The 22,195-nt window shown below is 39.8% G+C and overlaps 1 protein-coding gene across 6 annotated transcripts in view; it reads left to right on the top strand.

The window, feature by feature from the left end:
- The window catches only part of unc-13, a 4,182,017-nt gene that overhangs the window by 1,331,058 nt on the left and 2,828,764 nt on the right, over nucleotides 1–22,195 (top strand). For all 6 annotated transcript variants that reach the window (XM_067757836.1, XM_067757834.1, XM_067757838.1 and 3 more), the window contains exon 8: nucleotides 10,965–11,085. In XM_067757836.1, coding sequence (XP_067613937.1) covers nucleotides 10,965–11,085 — 121 coding nt within the window. The remainder of the gene's footprint in view (nucleotides 1–10,964; nucleotides 11,086–22,195) is intronic.

Below are 22,195 nucleotides of genomic sequence, written 5' to 3' on the forward strand. Positions count from 1 at the left end.
TTTCCGGTCTTTCTATGTTATTCTGGAAAGGCATAGGCTTTTAACGACAAGTAAAAAAAATGTCCTAGGCTACTGATGCCCTCATGGCCAAGGTGTTTTGGGATCGGTATAGTGAAATGTTAAGAAGGAAAAGATGTTTAGTGTTCAATGTTCCAACATTAAATCTTGTTTTATTAAATAAATTCTTGTCTTTTATAGTAATTTACTTAACCTATACATTCATAAATATCTTAATACTAATAACTAAAAATAAGTACATAGGAAATGGGTTATGCATACATGTACGTTTGTATACAGTCTTTGTATACATGTAGTTTTGTGTGCATAATTCCATACATGTAGTTTTGTACATTTAGCAGCGTCAGCAGATCAATTTGAGTGTTTTAATATTTTCCCACCATGGGTTGTATGTTTGTATGTATAGTTTATGAGCTGTGAATGGATATGGGTCTTATATTCGGCATTCCATTGATGTTGGCTAGCCGTGTGGGTTAGTTCAATAATTTATGTTGGAAAATATTGTAATATGATTATTACTAAAATATATTCGGAGTTTGTTATGCGTAATGTCGCGAATATGTTACAGTGAGTGTGACGTATAATGATACAATACAGTGGGTGTGACGTATAATGCTACACCATCCACCTTAGAAAAAGAGTGTTATACATTTGTTGTGTGAACAAATTGTATAAGACTCTTTGCCGTATTGTTAATATTTTGATATTTTGCTTTTTGTTTTTGATTTTCTGACCTTGATATGTTTATTATTTCTATATTTATTGTTTACATTATTATTATCTTAAAAAGAAAAAGTTTTTTTTTTTTTGTTTAATGATTATTATTCTTATTTTATTTATTTTATTTATTGTATACATTTTTATAGTCGGATTTTAAATGTGTGCACCCAATTAAAATCCGCTTGTCGGTATATATTCCCTAATGTTTATGTATTTATAATAATTTATGTAAATATGGAATTGAGAAAGAAAAAAAAGATCCTTTTTTTCGATTTTTTTTTTCTTTAGATATTTAATGTGCGACGAGTAACGTGGAATGCTTATTTCATATGCCTATTCTTATGGATTATTAATTCCATATCTTTATTGTTCCTGTCATTATGTAGTAAATTATGCAATTGGGGTTAAAATGAAGTATTTTCCTAATATGTAAAAATATGACTTTAGACCTAGGCAATAAGTGTTTGTATTTATTTTATTTTATTAAACTAATTCTGTTTATTATTCAAGGAAAAAGATTTTTGTTTTCACTTTGCATTTTTTTTTCTTTTTTCATTCATAATAAGGTAAATCTGTAATAAACTGTATACAATAGAGGGGTTGCTGATGGAAGAGCGGGGTAGCTATGTATTGATAGTAGTTCTGTTAATGGATGAGTGGAAGGTACAGTGGGTGCAAAGAAGAATGTTTCGTATCTTTTAAATGTTATTTTTATATTTTCGATAATTTCCCTATTTTCCAGCAACATTTTTGATCTTATGAGTCATGCGATTTCTGCGGCGGCCACCAAGACAGAATCGTCATGACTTTTATGAAGAATTATTTTTATTTTTATACCGGGGTTGTCACATGCATAACCTCTTTGGTTAGTGCAATTATTTAATCTTTGAGAACTTGGGTACCATTTATTATTTTATAAATTCGCCTACTGCAGTAAATATTCAATTATTTTCACTAATTTGTCCCTCAGGACAACTGTGTTTTCCTTATAAATTTCAAGTCCTGGATTGCCGGCATTTCTTTTATGCCTGGTCGAATATTGTCCTAAGTCAATAACTTCCTCAACAATCTGGTAGCTTGAAAATTTTTCTACGCTACCATTTTTCTATCCTAAGATGAAAACGAGCGCGACTAGTCTTTTCTTGCAAATTTATATAGCGCTTTAATATTTATCTATATATATATATATATGTTCTCTTTGTGACTTTTTCTTCATTCTTGTTGTTATGGGCTAGTTATAAAATATTAGTATTATTTATTTTTTTTTTTTCGTTAGATCTTGCTTACTTCCACTGTCCTAGAATTTCCTATTGCTTCCTGACCATCTTTGTCAGGGGCAATCGAAGGAATTATGCGAATTTTGGATTTGCTGTTCGCATTAGGCAGAGCTACCTTTACTGTCGATTGCGACATTTTGGGACTTACTATTTGAGATTTTACTTCAATTATTTATTGCTCTTCTCAGCTTTGAGTTTGGAAATTTGGGTAGAAGGGGAAGAAAAAAAATTTTATACGCGTTGTTGCACGTTATTAGTTTGCCTATATTTGATTTTCATGTAGTTTTTAAGAATAGCGGCTATCGCTATTATTAATAGCCCTATCGTGCATATTAAAGCACCTAGCCAAATGTCTGTAGTTTTTGTGTCCACTTGGGCTTGTGGCTCATATTTTACCAATTTGTTGTCAATTATTTCCTCTTCAGAGGTTTCTTTGCCGAATTCATAGCCAGCTATGGCTATCATAATGCCTTGGGCTATTTTTGTCCACCAAGACATTTTGAAATAAAATTATCTCCTGCTTCTATGAGTAATGAACTAGATTTAATTTTTAATAAAATTTTTGATTTTATTCTTTATCCTATGTATTCCATTTTACTTTTATTATTTTTCCTTATTTAGTTGACATAAAAGTTTAAGAAAGATTTCGTTGAAAAAATTTGTTTAATTTTAGCATTTTAATGTAAAATTTTTTTTTCATTTTACACATTATTTTAAAAATAATTTTTTATGCTATTTTTCTGTATTTTCCTTACCAACTTCGTATCCTGAGATACCTATTAGTATACCATTTAGTATAGTTTTCCACCATGCCATTTTTTAAAAAATTTTACTAAGAAAATTTGTATTTATTTATTTATTCATTTATTTGCCAACCAGTATATAATTTAGTATTAGATTTTAATTCTAAAAAAAGATTATTTTTCATTTGGGAAGACCGTTCTTATCATTCTAGCTATTTCTTCCTCTGTTGTTGTAGGGTTTTTTACATCTTCTACTGTAGGTTCCCTTTTCATGCCTATTTTCTTCCAAAATGGTTTTAACCATAGGAGCTGTTTTTCATAATCTACCTCTGTTTTATTTCTAATATCTTTATTTTCCCATGTACTGGGGTGTTTCTTGTGATTAGATGACATTCCAATTTACTCAAAAAAAAAATTTTATTTTTTCTTTCTCAATTCTCTAATCTTGTCTTTTAATTTTAATCTATCCTCGGTTTTTGTTGTTAAATTTAGTAGTTTATAACTCTCAGCTATCTCTTTCCTTATTTCCTTATTTTAAATTGTTTACCTCCCCGTTTTCTTTTTCGGATTTTTGGGGTAGGTATTTTAGGTATTTCTTCCTTTTTTACCGACTGGTTCCGTCGCCGATACTCTTCTATAGTAATTGGTGTCGGACCTTGTTTGGTATTATTACGGTTTTCAAGAACTTTCTCAGAAATTTTAATGAATTCTTTTAAAGTGTCTTCACACTTTTTAAAAATTCTGTGAAATTCTTCTTCCGTTTCTATCTCTTGCATACTAAAGAGATAACTGAGTTTTTTTTTTTTTTTTTTTTCAACAAATAAATTTTTGCTTGACGTTAAAAAAAAATTTTTTTTTCAACTAATTTTCTTTCATATTATTTATTTGGTTTCCTACTTAGAGAGACAACAAAAAAAAATCCTAAGCAAAAACTTTCGTTTTTGCTCATTGTTTAGCGTCCATAAAGGCCGCCCAATTTGTTTTCTAAATTTTATACCTATTTATAATATAAGCTGCCAGTTTTTGTTCATATAACCGATGCTCCGTTGACTGTTAATGTATCGTCTCTCGATGTAGCTATGTTTCTCCTGTCCTGGTTTATTCCACTTCTTATGCGATGATTTTAGCCATGTAACTTCTGTCTAGTTTATTCCACTTCTTATGCATTCGCTGCCATGCGTGCCTTTTGGATCCGAAGTGTATATTCCACTCGATTATGCATTCGCTGCCATGCGCCCGTTGTTATAAACTTTTTGTAAAATGGGATCATTTGCATCCTTTCAAATAAACTTCTTGTGAAATGGGATCACTTGCATCCTTGCAAACAAACTTCTTGTGAAATGGGGTCACTTGCATTCTTGCCACAATTAAATAGTTGTTTTCGAAAAAATTCATTTGAATCCTTTTTGGGATTTTGATAATTACTTTTAATTACTTTAGCCTTTCAGATCTTTAGCAGGATCTGGCAGGCTCTTCCTTCAAGATGATCGCCTTTAGCAATTTTCCGCTTATTCAGCAAATTTTATGCTTAAAGGTTGAACTGGCAGGATCTTTTCCAGTCAGATCGTTTTAGCAGTTGTGCTGATGTTTGATCTGAGCTGGCAGGATCGCCATGAAATGTTAAGAAGGAAAAGATGTTTAGTGTTCAATGTTCCAACATTAAATCTTGTTTTATTAAATAAATTCTTGTCTTTTATAGTAATTTACTTAACCTATACATTCATAAATATCTTAATACTAATAACTAAAAATAAGTACATAGGAAATGGGTTATGCATACATGTACGCTTGTATACAGTCTTTGTATACATGTAGTTTTGTATGCATAACTCCATACATGTAGTTTTGTACATTTAGCAGCGTCAGCAGATCAATTTGAGTGTTTTAATATTTTCCCACCATGGGTTGTATGTTTGTTTGTATAGTTTATGAGCTGTGAATGGATATGGGTCTCATATTCGGCATTCCATTGATGTTGGCTAGCCGTCTGGGTTAAAAAAAAAAAATAAATGTAAGGCGCGATAACCTCCGAAGAGATCTAAGGCCGAGCTTCTCTTCCAATCTGCGTCGTGCTCCTCTTGATTTTCCCTACAAATTGGCCGGACGGGACCTACATGATTATTACTAAAATATATTTGGAGTTTGTTATGCGTAATGTCGCGAATATGTTACAGTGAGTGTGACGTATAATGATACAATACAGTGGGTGTGACGTATAATGCTACAATAGGTCTTCCGTCTGGGACTATTGATACGGAAGGCTTATCATTTTCAATAAGTTGAGGTAACGGTGAAGGTTGACTCGTCATGCTTATGTTTATGTGCCCGTTGATTTGGACGATATCCTAGCATTGTCAACTTCAGTATGCATTGCAAATTGGCTACAGAAAGCACTCGCGTATTTCCTCGAGCCGACAGACGAAATTCTAGTCAAATGAATTATTTAATTACTAACTAGTATTAATAACACCGCAAAATTATAGTCAATGAACCATTCTAAAACTGACCAGTATGATGAACGCCACAAAATTCTAGTCAATTAACTACTCATACACTAACTAGTATGTATAAACCCACAAAATTATAGTCAATGAACTAGAATGTTTGCTGACTACTTTGGCGTTGACTGCAGGGTTATACTTCGCAACTGTTAGCGTGCTTAAATCAAACTGAATACGGACAACTCAGCTTCTGCTGCTTTTATACGCTCTGCCCAAATGTCTAGATGTTTCTTCTTCTAGAATGCTATACCTGTTCAACAGCCATACGCGCATGTATTTGTAGTGTGTAACCATATGCGTGTGTATATGTTATCGAAATAGTAGCTGATGATGCGTTTGTGAGTATCTCTCTGCTGCTTGTATGTATGTGTGTACATGATGATTAAATGTGTTTATGTACATGTACATGTGGGGCTCGCTTCAATGATTTTTTTTTCCGTTATTGCGTGATTACCCTGCAAAAATCGTTGGATCATGTCGTCCACTTGTGTCATACTGGTGTAGTTACCATTATACTCCACTGTAATGCAGCAATGGACCAACTCATGTTTCGACACGAACATATTGTAAGCCGATCCTTGCTCGTTTATAGCGATTGTAATCACTACACAATGTGTATTGGACTGTGGGTACTCCATGGATTAATTTGATGCAATGCGGAGCTGGAGTATATGGTCCAGTACTAGGACATTGCAATGTTAATTGCACCATGCATGCATGGTGTACTCGCGATTTTTGTAGGGTATTTACTTAGTAAACACTTAGAGATGGTAATACTCGTCACAGTCTAATGTCACAGCGTCAGTATGTGCGGAGTTAGATACACAACTTTCGCTTTTGTACCCCCATTTGATTTCGTATTCTTCGATACATTGCATTATATGTGTTTCATTTAGAATACTGCTGCCAATTAGAATTTATATATGCTCGATATTGTTCATAAGCCCCTCTATATTTGTGCAAATTCCACTAACATTTGCTAATTGCTAATAACCTATTATTTTCTTTTTTGAATCGAGCTTATTCAAATAAATTGGACACACTTGTAGTTAGATGACTGTCGTCGAGTACAAGCTTCAGTTTCTGTTTAGCCCTTATATAGTTGATACATTTATTTACTTTTTCTTTATCACACTCATTTATTTTATGTTTGCCCAAGCATTTCAGACACACTTCATTATTAACACGCTTTTATTAGCTTGACCTGTATCTATGTAACGGAATCTTTGAGCCTAATTTTCACCGGTTTCTAGTCTTCGGTCTGATTAATTTGAAACTTTGCATACGTATCAAAGACCGATGACAATGCATTAATGTGATGGTGTGGTGACATAAGGTCAACGGCCATAAGGTCAATTTGCCTTAATACCACTTTGAATGGCCATAAGTTTGATTGAAACTTTGGACACGTATCAAGGCTCGATGATAATGCACTAATCTGATGGTGTGGTGACATAAGGTCAACGGCCATAAGGCCAGTTGGCCTTATTACCACTTTGAATTGCCATAAGTTTGATTGAAACTTTGCACACGTATCAAGGATCGATGACAGTGCATTAATGTGATGGTGTGGTGACATAAGGTCAACGGCCATAAGGTCAATTGGCGTTATTACCACTTCGAATGGCCATAGGTTTGATTGAACCTTTGCACACGTATCAATGTGATGGTGTGGTGATATAAGGTCAACGGCCATACCACTTTGAGTGGCCATAAGTTTGATTGAAACTTTGTACACGTATCAAGGCTCGATGACAATGCATTAATGTGATGGTGCGGTGACATAGGGTCAACGTTCATAAGGTCAATTGGCCTTATTACCACTTTAAATGGCCATAAGTTTGATTGAAACTTTGCACACGTATCAAGGCTCGATGACAATGCAATAATATGATGGTGGGGTGACATAAGGTTAACGATAATTAAGTTATTAATAAAATTTAATTTAATTTTTCGGGATCCTGCCATCTTCGCTGCTCTCGTCTATAATGCCAATGATCTGCCGACCCTTGGCAATTTCGGCGAAAGACCGCGTCCAGCCTCCCTGCGTCTTGGCCCTTTTCGGTGCAGTGGGGTTGGATTCATCCATGGACCGCTGGCGTTTCGAGGTTTCATCACCCTCGACTAAAACTTTTAAAATTACTTGAACTAAAAAATTAAAAATAAATAATAGTTTAAAAAAAACTAAAAAACACGCTTTTATAGCTAACCGAAATAAAAAATAGAAAATAATTTTCAATTAAAAAGAATTTATATAACAGTAGTAGAAGGTCAAACAATCATTTATAGTTTATCACCTCAAAATAAAATTATAATAAAATTTAAGTTATTAACAGAATAATTTGATTCACAGCAAAAAAGCGTGGGATGCTTAATATTGAATGTTACAATCATTCTATTGGCAACTATCTGAGAGCTTTTTAATCTGAATTAAATTATTCTGTTAATAACTTAAATTTTATTATAATGTTATTTTGAGGTGTTTAACTATAAATGATTGTTTGACCTTCTACTACTGTTATATGAACTCTTTTTAATTGAAACTTATTTTCTATTTTTTAGTTCGGTTAGCTATAAAAGCGTGTTTTTTTAAACTATTATTTATTTTTATATTCTGATTGCTTTAATGTGTACATGTATATTACACTGGGTCGATTTAATAACCGATATCGCGCCATCGAATTTTCGATAGGATTTGGGCTCAGGAAAAAAAAGTTCCAATACGCATAAAAAAAATTATTTTGGAGCCTGCGAAAATTCATTTGATTGTAAAATGTTCACCGACCCAAAAAAATATTTTTTTTTTCAAAAAACTCTTATCGCCAACACTTTTAGCGGACATTTTTGGGCCGGACAGGGTATACATATGAAATTTTTTTTAGTAAGTCATGAAAAAACCTTGAAAATCAAAAACGAATAAAGTAAAAAAAATGAAATTTCGCAGGCTCGAAAATTATTTTTTTGGGTATGCGCAGTGGAACTTTTTTTTCTGAGCCCAAATCCTATCGAAAAATCGATGGCGCGATATCGGTTAACATTCGTCCATACAAATCGACCCAGTCTACTGTACATAAGTGGGGCTTCTTGCTGGTTTTGTTGTTGTGATTATTTAATAACAGCATAGTGATGCTAATATTCGCCAAAATAGTAAGAAAAGTTTTCCCAAATAAAGAATAAAAACAAAGAAATTTTATTAAAATAATATTTTTTTAAGGAAACAGAAAGGTAAATAAACGAAATATTATTTTTTTTTTGTTTTCTCAAAATGTCTTGGCGGAAATAACTGGCAAATGGCATTATGAGAGAAAAAGCTGGATATGAAATAAGAAAAGAAAACTCATATATTCCAGATTCTTGGTTAACTGGTTTTATTTGCGTATTTGTACTATTGACCATTGCAGTCGCTATAATACTAAAAATTATATAAAAAATAAATTGCCACAGTTAAAAATCTTTCAAGAGAGTACCTAAAATCTCATTTTAATTAAAACGCCTGCTTCCCCTTAACAAATGGACAAATGGGAAGAACTTTTTAAAACTTTTATAGAAGAAGAAAACCATAGCGCAAAAATCCTACAAGTGTATAAACAAAAACATTAGATTCAGATCTGAGACTGTATTGAAGCATCTCAATGCCATCCTATATTCACTAAATAAATCAAGCAAGGCTATGCGCAGGTAAAACAGCCAAATCACTAGCAGTCACCAAGTAGGGGCATACCAAATATTCTCTAATGTCAGAGAAAAATTGTTGTCCGCATTAGCTTGACATAATATAGGGGTAGAGGTCACAACTTCATTTGAACAAGATATAAACATTGACTTTAGTTTTTCACTATTGGAAAGTCAATCCGATTTCGAGGAAGAGCAGCAAACAATTGAATATAAACCTTTGCAAACAGTACCCCTCAAAATGCCTCAATCAACAGTTGAATTAAGACAGCTTCATCGGTGCTGACTGAGTTTGATGGTAAACCCGAGAGTGTGCATAGTTTTTTGGATATTCTTGATATTCTTGACAAAATCAAAGCTAGGCAGGAAGCAATAGCAATGCCAATGACAGACACTAAGCTAAAAAGACCAGCAAGATACCTTATAAGCTACGAAAATTCAATATAAGAAATACAATAAAAATTTAAAGGATCTATCAAAGGTGAATCAGTAACAGTACATATCTACCTAAACATTTTAAATAACTCATTTCTAACGCTCTTGATAGGTACAGGAGCAGATATATCTACTATTAAAAATAACCAAATTGATAGTAGTATCACAATTTATACCTCACATATAACTGACTTGAAGGGAATTGGTCAGAAAATAACAAGCAGACTAGGTACGGTCACAATAGACTTGAAAGTAGATAATCCGTTAATTAAACACAAATTTCATATAGTAGAAGACAATTTCCCTATCCCATGCGATGGAACTCTAAGTTTAGATTCTATAAAGAAATATAATTGCATTTTAGATTAAGGTAAAACTGAAGACAGATTAATTTTGAGACCTTACTATTTTTCACAATATATAATAATCCATATGACAAATAGACCGACTGTTAATACAATTACAATACCCGTCATATTCGAAGTAATTCCAGATTAATATAAAGTTCCTCATCAAAAATTGGTTGTGGCTATTTTCATTTCTAACACCATAACAAATAAAGATCTAACCTTTGTTAGAATCATAAATACCTCAGACAAAAACGCGACTATTCAAAATATTAAATTAGAACGTAAAATTTAAATAACTTCATATTAATTCAAGAGACTGCAGAGAACAAAAATAATAACAAATAAAAATTAGAAAGACTAGTCAAACATTTTCCACAATTTGTAAGCCAACAAGTAACTTCATTGTGTTCAGAATAGACATATTTGCATTAGAAAAAGTACCCATAACTTCTAATAATTTTTATAAACAAAAATTACATATGAAAGATGACAACCCAGTCTATATAAAAAATTTAAGATTACCACAAGCCCTCAAAGGTGAAATAAGTAAACAAGTCAACAAATTAATCAAATATCGTATACAACCATCCAAGTTAGAATACAATAGTCCGATTCTATTAGCACCCAAAAAATCCAATTCTTCTAGTACCCGGTAACACAGATAATAGATGGAGATTAGTGATTGATTACAGAGCTGTAAACAAAAAATTTTATAATGAATTCTCTATAAAAAGGTTACATGTAATGATTAATTGGGAATTAGCAAGACCAAGTCTAATCCATGCTTTGTTCGTAACTTAGAGGCAATTTTAAAATAGAGATGTTGCAGGAACGAAAAATAGTGTGAAGCAAGCTTCACTAAATTCTAGTAGGTCACTTTCACCACACACCACAGCAGAATTTGTTAAACTACCACTGTCTGTATTTATTTTTTAACAATTATTTGTACATTTTTATTCAGCTAATCTGTTCAGAATTTTAACTTTTACTCTCTAAAACTCCAATCAGTGTATTTTGTGTGCTTAAATTATGTTTTAAATTGTGTTAAAGTTTGTGGTGTGGTGGAAGTGACCTACTAGAATTTTGTGAAATTCCGCTGCTTTCCACTGAAGTCAGCGAACCTATCGGCTCTGCTTACTGGTCGGTTGTTGGTAGCAGCAGGATAATATATTTTACTCTATTTCTACAATAAATTATAATATCTTATAATAATTATAATATCTACTTTAAATTATCTTGTACGATTAGGAGCCGCCGAAAAGAGTTCTAAGCATGGCGCAGAAGACAAAGCCAACTCAATTATAACAGCAATGAAGGATCGCATGAAGCAGAGAGAACGTGAAAAGCCTGAAATGTTCGAGTTGATACGGTAAGCTACATGTTTTTTTATTTCCTCATGCATCCATATACATAGCTAGAAGATTGGGAGGGGATGAGAGAATTCCGCTACCTGAATAATGAATGTCCTATCTTACCATTGCCCTGGACACCTTTCATCCAAATCCAAACCCATTACATAAGTGAATATGGTGATAGTATATGTCGCCTTTAAAAATAGCTATGCTTCATAAAAATTAATTAGCTTTTTTATAAATAAATGGAAAAAATTGTTTATATAACTGCCACATCAGTGGATGTCTAGTCGAGAGCTCAACTTCACAGCCTAGTGCTTTTACCCAGTGATCTAAATCGCACATATAAATGTAGTTAGAGATATTCAAACAAATATGATTGAGTAAATTGTCAAAACCAAAAACTAAAATCATTACTACGACACATTATAACATATGAACTATGTACTGTGCAAAGAACAAAATATGCAAGGAAGAAAATCGAGATGAGTTTACAAAAACAAAGGCACGACATGGCTAAATGTGTTTTTAACAACTCAACCATAGCAGGTGTGCGGGTTCGGGTCCCACTAACGGGAGAAAAAGCTTCGGAGAGACTTAAAATTATAATCGAAACTGCTTTCGCCTTGTCCGTCTTGATGTCACGTTGTTTAAGTTTTTCCCAAATTACTAAATTACTAATTAAAAAATTGAAATCCGCTTCAAATATTTCAGCGAATTAAAACGCAGCGGATACGCTGGCTAGGCGATGTTATGCGAATGAAAGATGACGCTCTGGCTAAGAAAGTATTTTTATCTGAACCCTCCTATGGAAGCAGAGGAACAGGGCGACCCCACTCCGCTGGAAGGACTAGGTGGGAAACGTTTTAAACTCCCTTGGTGCAATCAATTGGCACCATTTGGCAGAGCGAAGAAGCGACTGGCACTTTGTTGGACGGCCATAACCGTTTAAATGGTTAAGCGCCAAGTAAGTAAGCTTCAAATATATTTGTTCAAACATTTAAAAGCAACATTGATTAATTCTTTGTATTTTTATAAATATAACAAAGCCAATACCAGTTTCTTTGAAACCACTAACAACAAAATGCATAGGTTTGGTTAGGTTGAACTGGCCGGTCCATGAGGACCTGTTGTTGTTGTTGTTGTAGCAGTGCTTCGCCCCACCTAACAGACGCGACCGATCACAAACTGTCATCAATATCCTCTAACGGGAGTCCAAGGAAACTTGCTGTTTCAACAGGGGTGGACCATAGGGAAAGGGGTGTTAGAGGCGTTGGTTCCACATTACAATTAAAGAGATGGTTGGTGTCATGTGGGGACACATTGCAAGCGGGGCATACATTTTGTATGTCGGGGTTGATCCTGGATAGGTAAGAGTTTAACCTATTACAGTATCCAGAACGAAGTTGAGCCAGAGTGACACGCGTTTCCCTGGGGAGTATGCGTTCCTCTTCCGCTAGTTTTGGATACTTTACTTTGAGTACTGGGTTCATCGGGCAATTCCCGGCATAAAGGTCCGACGCCTGTTTATGGAGTTCACCAAGGACCTGCTTGTGTTTTTTCGCTTCATACGGCTGTGTTCTCAGATGCCGTATTTCCTCAAAATGCTTACGGAGATGACTCCTTAAGCCCCTAGGCGGTGCTGGCTCGTCAATCAGATGTCTGTTGGGATGCCCAGGTTTCTGGGTATTCAACAGGAACTGTTTGGTCAGCATCTCGTTTCTTTCCCTGATGGGGAGTATTCTCGCCTCATTATGTAGATGGTGTTCTGGGGACATAAGAAGACAGCCCGTGGCAATTCTGAGAGCAGTATTTTGGCAGGCCTGTAGCTTCTTCCAGTGGGTAATTTTTAGGCTTGGCGACCATATGGGTGACGCGTAGCACGTAATCGGCTGGCTAATTGCTTTGTATGTAGTCATGAGCGTTTCTTTGTCTTTTCCCCAGGTACTGCCAGCAAGGGATTTGAGGATTTTGTTACGGCTCTGAATTCTCGGAACAATTGCGGCTGGGTGCTCACCAAAATGTAGATCCTGATCAAACGTCACACCCAAGATTTTGGGGTGTAGGACAGTCGGTAGCGTAGAGCCATCGACGTGGATGTTCAAAATGGTCGACATTTGGGACGTCCATGTTGTAAATAAGGTCGCGGAAGATTTAGTCGGTGATAATGCCAGGTTTCGCGAGGCTAAAAAACTGGAGAGATCCGGGAGGTAGCCGTTTATTTTGTTGCATAGCCCATCGATCTGTGGGCCTGGGCCTGTGGCCATTACTGTGCAGTCATCGGCGTAGGAAACGATTGTGACTCCTTCCGGTGGTGAAGGAAGCTTAGATATGTAGAAATTAAACAAAAGTGGGGATAGGACACCACCCTGTGGCACCCCTTGTTTAATTCTCCTTGGCTTTGATGTTTCGTTTCTAAATAGCACCGATGCCTGCCGACCACCCAGATAATTTGCGGTCCACCTTTTAAGACATGGGGGAAGGGTAGAGCCTTCCAGGTCTTGTAGTAACGAGCCATGGTTGACCGTATCAAAAGCTTTTGATAGGTCTAGCGCTACGAGTACTGTTCTATGGTGGGGGTTTTGATTTAAACCGCAATTTATCTGGGTGCCAATGGCATTTAGCGCGGAGGTAGTGCTATGGAGTTTTCTGAAGCCATGCTGATGGGAGGCTAGTTGCAAATTTGCTTGGAAATAAGGGAGCAAAATGGCTTCGAGCGTCTTTACTACTGGCGATAGGAGAGATATCGGACGATACGACTCTCCTATGTTAGCTGGTTTACCAGGCTTTAGTAGCGGGACCACCTTGGCCATTCTCCATTTCTCGGGTATGACAAAGGTGGAAAGAGACAGGTTGAAGACCTGCGCTAAATATTTGAAACCCTCTTTCCCTAGGCTTTTAAGCATCGGCATGGCTATGCCGTCTGGGCCCACTGCTTTGGATGCTTTAGCGCGACCAATGGCGTCCTCAACCTCTTTAGCGGTGATGGTGATTGGTGACGCGCTGAATTTGTGTTTATGTGCGTGTCTGTTGGCCCTCCGTCTAACTTTGTCGACCGTAGAATGCATAATATATTGTCGGCAGAAAGCGCTCGCGCATTTTTTCGCATCCGACAGCACTTTGTCGCCAAAGGCGATGGCAACTTTGTCTTTGTGCTTAGTCGGATTCGATAGGGACTTTACGGTGGACCAAAGTTTATTCACACCGGTAGAGAGGTTACAACCTCTTAGGTGCTTCTCCCATTTCGCCCGCTTGTGTTCATCCACAAGCAATCTGATGCGTTGGTTTATATCCCTTATTTGGGGGTCGCCTGGATCAAGCTGCCTTATAAGGTCACGTTCTCTCGCTAAGTTTGCGGCCTCCGCCGGGAAGTGGGGCCGGATTTCGGGAATTCTCCCGGCGGGAATGAAACGTGCCGAGGCGGATTCAATGACCTTGCGGAAGGCACGCTCCCCTTGGCGGGCATCAGTCGGGATAGGGAGGGCAGCAAAGAGGTTGTCTGTAAAGGATTTATATTCTTCCCACTTTCCTTTTTTAAAGTTTATGAAAGTGCGTTTTTCGGTGACGATGAAGTCGGCGGTACGCTCGAGCGAAACAAGTATAGGCAGGTGGTCGGATGCCAATGATACCATCGGCTGCCAGTTGACGCAGTTTACGAGTTCTGCGCTCACGATTGAGAAATCTGGCGAACTGTGACAGCTTCCTACCATACGTGTGGGGGCGTCTCCGTTTATTGTGCAGAACGTCGTTTCCTCTATTTGATCCGCCAACATCTCGCCCCTACTATCCGCCCGCAAATTTGAGTGCCATAGACCATGATGGGCATTGAAGTCGCCTAAAATAATGCGATTGTTTCCAGTGAGTAAGGCTCTGATATTAGGGCGATATCCACCGGGGCAACAGCTGGCAGGGGGGATGTAGATGTTGATGATTTCTAGGTTTGCATCGCCTGACCGGACAGATAGGCCTTGACGTTCTAAGACGTTGTCCCTGCGGTCGATGCCAGGATCAAATATGTGATATTGCACAGAGTGGTGTATTATAAACGCGAGGCCGCCTCCATTTCCGCTCTCGCGATCTTTTCTGTGGACATTATACCCAGAGCAGGTCTGCAATGCAGATCGTGCTGTGAATTTAGTCTCTTGAATCGCAGCAATGCGGATGTTGTGCCGCTTCATGAAATTGACTATCTCCGTGATCTTCCCAGTTAGTCCATTACAGTTTAACTGCAGAATTCTGAAGTGCACGAGGGGAGACGTCGCCACTCTGGGGGTAAGTGACGGGTGACTACGCCTGGGTTGAGGAAGGCCAGGGCGCAATTTCTGTTGTGGCCCTGGGACTGGGCGTCCTTGGGCAAGCATTGGGGTACCCGGATGATTTGGGTTTGCGACCTGGCAACATGGCGCGATGAAACCCGTCGAGGGGTTGCCGTCGCGGAGACCAGAACATCTAGGAAAGTGGCACCACCCAAGGCAGGAGCTGCATTGGGCGGATGTCGCAAACATATATATTCTGTGCTGGCAAACGGTGCAAACGGAGGTAGGGACTAAGAGTCTGGTTCCCTGACCTACACGATTGCTGCCGGAAAAGAGGGGGGGAGAAGACGGGGGCAGGGGCTGTTGCTCAGCATTGCTTCCGACTCTACTACGAAGATTGTAGTTGTGAGTGTTAGCAGCTGTTTGAGTTGTTGGCGCCGTAAGGCGCGAGCAGCAGCGGGTACTTGTTGTGGCTTGCTGAGCAGCGGGGCTGCTGGAAGGTAATGGGGGGGGGGGGGGGGGCGCTTAGACGTAGACTACGGGCGCCCTTGGGCGTGAACAGCAAGGAGCCACAAAAGATTTATAAAAGTTACGTGGACGTCGGGTTTTGGGATCAAGCCCAGAACAACCTGTCCGATGCAACCATCCCTTACACGAGACACACTGAACAGAGTATGACCGTCCTAAAAAGATTCTTTTCCGGCAGATGCAGCAAAACCATTTCTCAGGACCGGGGTCAGGAGACGGACCCGGATTGGATTCGATACCTTCCCGGAGCAAGAGGATATGGAGCAGTCCTGCTGCAAGGAGCTGCTGGGAGGATGACAATTTGTGGGAGGGACGAAACAAATTAAATGGGGTTACACTGAAATGACAGTCCTTGGTCGGGAAAAATCCCGAGTCGCTCCGGTACATAGAACCGACTGCCTTGGGAAGCGTCCATGAGGACCTCACATAGACTGATTGAGTCTGTAGTGTTACCAGAAGTTTTTTTTAACAACCAAACTGAAAAACCCTATCCAAAACCAGGACCTATGTTATAAAATAACTCCGTCCTCTTGGCAAATACTAGAAGCTTCCTAGGACTTAAGCCACTTGCTGCTTCTAGATCTGGCAGCTGTATCACTCCTAATAGCTGGTGTCTTAGCCTGACAAGTGCAGGGCACGAGCACAGAACGTGATCGATCGTTTCCTCCTCCAACCCGCACTTCCTACATCTGTTATCACTGACCAAGCTTAATTTAAAGGCATGTGACGCCAGAAGGCAGTGTCCAGTCAGAATACCCGTCATGAGTCAACAGTCCTCTCTTTTTAATGATAGAAGCAACTGTGTTAGTCTAAGGTTGTAAGACCTACACATAATCTTCGACACTTTACAGCCCCGCGCTTGAACCCACGCCTTTCCCGCTTGGTCGATCATGTGCACCTCTCGCCTTCGCTCAATCTCGCTCAATCTAATTGGGACGTCTACAGAGCAAGCTTCAAGGGATGCGCCTTTTTTAGCTAGTTCGTCCACTTTTTCGTTCCCATCTATTCCCATATGCCCTGGGTATGCTTCTCCCTGTCCCGATTCTCTCCAGGGACTGCTTACACTCTAACACGCATTTAATAAATAAAAGTTAACACGGTTGCAGCTTAAGCTATTCTCTTCCAGGGTTTCTACTGCTTTGGTTACGGCTAATATTTCCGCTTGGAAAACGCTACAGTAATCCGGCAGCCTGTAGGATCTGCTTATTTCCGGATCAGCGCAGTACACCGCAGACCCTACTCCTTCCACTACTTTGGAACCATCGGTGTACATATGTATCGCCTCGTCCGTCATTTGCGCACCCTTGCGCAAACCGTCCACCTCTATTGTGGCCTTAAGATCTCCCTCGAAGCGCAGATAGGGAATCAGGTAGTCTGTTCGTCTTGTGATTGATGACGCTATACTACTATGGGCATATGGTCGGCGCTCAAGCTGCCCCGAAGCACCGAGCCTGGTTGCGGTCGTTAACGCTTTGTTCTTTGCTACCAGGTCTACAGGTGGAATGTGCAGAATGGCATACAGTGCAGCCGTCGGGTAGTTTTCAGGGCTCCCGTGATGCTAAGCATCGATAGTCTGCATACCCCCTCTAATTTTTTCAGGTATGTTGTTTTTCTGTGGCTTTCCACCAAACAATAACTCCATAGTATAGAATAGGGCTTACAATCGCTGTAAAAACCCAATGAGAAAAAGGGGGGATAGACCCCACGTACGCCCCAGCATTCTTTTACATACACAAAGTGCCGTTGAAGCCTTATCCATCCTCTCCTCCACGTTGAGCTTACAGCCTAGGATGATTCCTAGATATTTTGTGCAAGGTTTCTCTTATAAGATCACCCCTCCAAACTTAGGCCTGGTCCAATTTGGGACCTTGTACCTCTTTTTAAACAAGACCATATCCGTCTTCTCCGCATTGATTTTCAACCCGACATTAGATGCCCAGGTATGAATATCCCGAAGCGCCCAATCCATCAAAGAACTGATCCTTGGAAGGCACTTTCCACTTATGACAATTGCAACGTCATCTGCATATGCCGTAAGTTTTACGGCTCCTTAATCGAATTACCTGAGCAGTTGGCTGATGACCAGCGTCCACAGCAGAGGTGATAGCACCCCTCCCTGCGGCGTGCCTCGCGGCCTCGTACAATCCCCATTGTGATGTAATCTTTCTGCAATTTAACATGCAGCATGCTGATTAAGGCAGGATGTACTTTAATGTAATTAAGACCATCCATAATCACCCATTTTGCAACATTATTGAAAGCCCCGAAAATGTTCAAGAAGACGCCTAGAGAATACTCCTTATATTCCAGGGATTTCTCTATGCTTATTACCACCCTATGCAATACGGTGTCTACCGACTTGCCTTTAGTGTACGCATGCTGTGTTGTGGAGAGCATGTTTTCATCCACGTTGGACTTTATGTACACATCTATCAGCCTCTCAAAGGTTTTGAGCAGAAATGATGTTAAGCTAATGGGTCTATAGTCTTTGGGATACACGTGACCGATCTTCCCCGCCTTTGGTAGAAAAGCTACACGAGTAGTTCTCCAAGAGTGCGGTACATGATTCAGTCTTATGCACCCATCGAATATTATTTTAAGCCATTCCACGACCGCCCTACTTGAGACTTGTAGCATGGCCGGGAATATACCATCTGGGCCCGGCGATTTAAACTTAGAAAACGTCTTCACTGCCCACTCGATCTTGGTATCGGTCACCAAGCCCGGCACTACTAGCTCCGTGATCGAAGTGTGAGTGACGTCTGCTGGCTATTCTAAACCGTCTCCCGATGGGAAATGTGTATCGAGAAGCACCTCAAGGGATTCCTCACTATTACGTGACTATTCCTCGTTCTCTCTCTTTATTAGTCCCTGGACTATGTTTCCCTTTGCTAGGACTTTTTCAACCGTGCTGTTTCGCTGGAGCACTATATGTCCTTAAAGAAACTTTTCCATGAGTTTCTCTTCGCCCTGGTAATTTCACGCTTGAAGATCTTCAGTAGAGTCCTGTACTCGTCCCGACACGCTCCGGTTTCCGTCTTTGCGAGCTTAAACATTTCTTTTCTTAGAAGACTCAGCTCATTGGTCCACCATGGTGGCTTTGCTTTTCCTCTGAATCTTCTTAGAGGACAAGCTTTGTTATACGCAGTCATAAGCGTCTTTGTTAGGTTTGGTCGACTCCTCCAGTTCCTCTACATTACCAACCTCTTTGGGTTCTCCCAGTTTTGTTTCTACAGGTTTCTGGAATTTAGTCCAGTTCGTTGACCTGGGGTTTCTAAAGGTTCCTCCCTTCTCTACCCTCTTTAGGGGGATGCTAAAGCTGATATACGAATGGTCGGAGAAGGATGGTCTATCAAGAACCATCCAATCATACCTTGATATATCACGCTCGGAGCTCAATGTAATATCTAGAACATTGCTGGATGTTGGACCAATGTATGTAGGGACATTTCCCCTGTTGGCTATCTGCAAATTGGATTGCAGGATGTCACAAAATAGAGATTCGCCTCTGTCGTTCGTATCTGCTCCTCCCCACGCATTGTGGTGAAAATTTGCATCTGCGCCTATGACCAACCGCCCTTTGCGCTCTTCCTGCTGTACTAGCCTTTTACACTCCATCGGTGGAACCTCTACAGCATGGGCCATGTAGCAGGACGCCAGGATAAATGCCTGCTTATACTTTTGCTCAACGGCCACCGCTACGAGATCCTCAGTGGTGTAATTAGGCAGCATATATGAATGCAGCTGTTTCCTTACCATTACTACAGCTCGCACCCTTCCTTCCGTTTGCGCGTAGTAATCGCCAAATCCGCGCGCGCTAAGTCTAGAAACCTTTCCCCCCGATGAGAGCCACAACTCCGCAGCGCCACGTCAAACGAACCCTCCTCAAGGGTTAGGAGGAGTTCGCTCGACGCCACTTTACTGTGTTGGAGGTTTATCTGTAGGACCCGCAGCACCATTGGGCTGTTTTACCTCCTCCAGCACCTTCGTCTTGACGTTTTCGTCCTCCCCTTGCCCTTTTGGTTTAGAGTATTCGAGGCCCCCTTCAGCCTCTCGTGACTGTTGTGCCGGGTGTTCCTCTGTGCGATTCGCAGCACAACTTAGCCGTTGGTCCTCTTCAAGTACGTTCGTGGTGACGTCGGGACCTCCACCTGTCTTTTTTCCCTTAGGCTTTTGAGGTCCTTTTCGACTTCGTCCACCTCTAGCGTGTTAGGGTTTTTATCCTCGGGACTTCTTTTCCTGAGTCGCATGTAAATTTTGCCAGTGCCAAAGGACATTTTGCCAAGCTGCGTGAACAAAATATCCTCCGCCTGCTTGTTTACTTGCAAGATGTAGAACTGGCCATCCTCTGTAGAATCATCTTCACATATTATACCATCCCCCCGAACCAAGGTTGGAAGAGCCTTATTTGATTGTTACCACATCATCTTAAGCATTAAGCTAATAAGCTCCCTTTCCACAGATCTCCACCTTTCAGTAGTCATTTGTCCGAAAGGACTGCTATGATCAACCAGCGCCACAGTCAGTGACTGCTTTGCCACATCACTCATCTTCTCGGGAAAAGCCAGAGTCTTGGTGTTATCTCATTTTGGCACCTCTGAGAAAGCCGGAGTCTTAGCGTTATCTCCCTTTGGCTTATCTGCTACTTCTGTAGTTAGAACTTCCCTCTGACTTGCAGCTTTCGAGGTAGTTGCTACCTCGCTATTGGAGCCCATCTGTCGTACAGCTTTGGGCCTACTTGTCTTGTCTATGCGACTGCCCTGCCTCGCGGCTCTAGGACTGGGTCCTTTCTGCCTCTTGAAAGCAGGCTTGTCGCCTTACGCCGAACGTTGCCACTTCATTCTGCCATTCGACGCTTCTTCCTCCTCGTACCGGTTGCAGAACCGATGTTCTCTATCAGCAAACCTTTTGAACTGCTTTCGACCTACTTCTACCGCTTCATGGGCCCATTCCAAGCGCTCGATCTCCACTTCTGTTGGGTCGACCACTGCTCCCAAGCGTTGTACAATTATTAGTACTGCACGGTACTGCGAGAGAGCTCTTTTACTTCCTCTGGTCCGTACCCTTCTCCACTCTTCTACTCCGTTTACATTTGTGCGCTTCTCCAACACAGAGTTCATTGAATCAGCACTGCTCTCGCTCCCGAGTCCGACGCATCGCTTAATTCGTATTTATCGTCCTTGGATTGCGACTCAGTTCTCCTCTTTACATCGTCCTTATTACAATCAGGTAATGAGTCGCTGATCTTGGTCGTAGGACCACCTGCCCCACAAGGCGGGCTCAGCGGTCCAGTATTATATACGGGGAAAGAACTGTCCGCCACAGCAGCGCCCCTTACTGTGGTAAGGCCATTAATACTTCCCTAGGTGGCCCGGTATCGGGAAGTCTCCGTTCGAATACAGCCGAATTTATCCCCTGGCTGCAAATCGTCCAATAGGCACGGTTCGCATAACACCCTGGATTAGGGGGTTGGCAGTTCTTGGTCACCTACATCCCGCCGCCCTCTTATGAGGCGAAACGGCGTAGATGTCAGTCCTAAACAGCTCCGCCTCATAGTCGGGCGCTATGGAGTTCGGCTAAGCCCTCACACCAACGTCAAGGTGCCTACCCTAGTGAGGGAACAAAATGCATAACTTTGTTTTTATACTCAGTTGAGCAGAGCTCACAGAGTATATTAAGTTTGATTGGATAACGGTTGGTTGTACATATATAAAGGAATCGAGATAGATATAGACTTCCGTATATCAAAATAATCAGGATCGAAAAAAAATTTGATTGAGCCATGTCCGTCCGTCCGTCCGTCTGTCCGTTAACATGATAACTTGAGTAAATTTTAAGATATCTTGATGAAATTTGGTATGTAGGTTCCTGAGCACTCATCTCAGATCGCTATTTAAAATGAACGATATCGGACTATAACCACGCCCACTTTTTCGATATCGAAAATTTCGAAAAACCGAAAAATTGCGATAATTCATTACAAAAGACAGATAAAGCGACGAAACTTGGTAGAAGAGTTGAACTTATGACGCAGAATAGAAAATTAGTAAAATTTTTGACAATGGGCGTGGCACCGCCCACTTTTAAAAGAAGGTAATTTAAAATTTTTGCAAGCTGTAATTTTGCAGACGTTGAAGATATCATGATGAAATTTAGCAGGAACGTTACTCCTATTACTATATGTACGCTTAATAAAAATTAGCAAAATCGGAGGAGGACCACGCCCACTTTAAAAAAAATTTTTTTTAAAGGAAAATTTTAGCAAAAAATTTAATATCTTTACAGTATATAAGTAAATTATGTCAACATTCAACTCCAGTAATGATATAGTGCAACAAAATAC

This window comes from Eurosta solidaginis, chromosome X (genome assembly GCF_040869045.1).
Source record: "Eurosta solidaginis isolate ZX-2024a chromosome X, ASM4086904v1, whole genome shotgun sequence".
Classification (NCBI taxonomy): domain Eukaryota; kingdom Metazoa; phylum Arthropoda; class Insecta; order Diptera; family Tephritidae; genus Eurosta; species Eurosta solidaginis.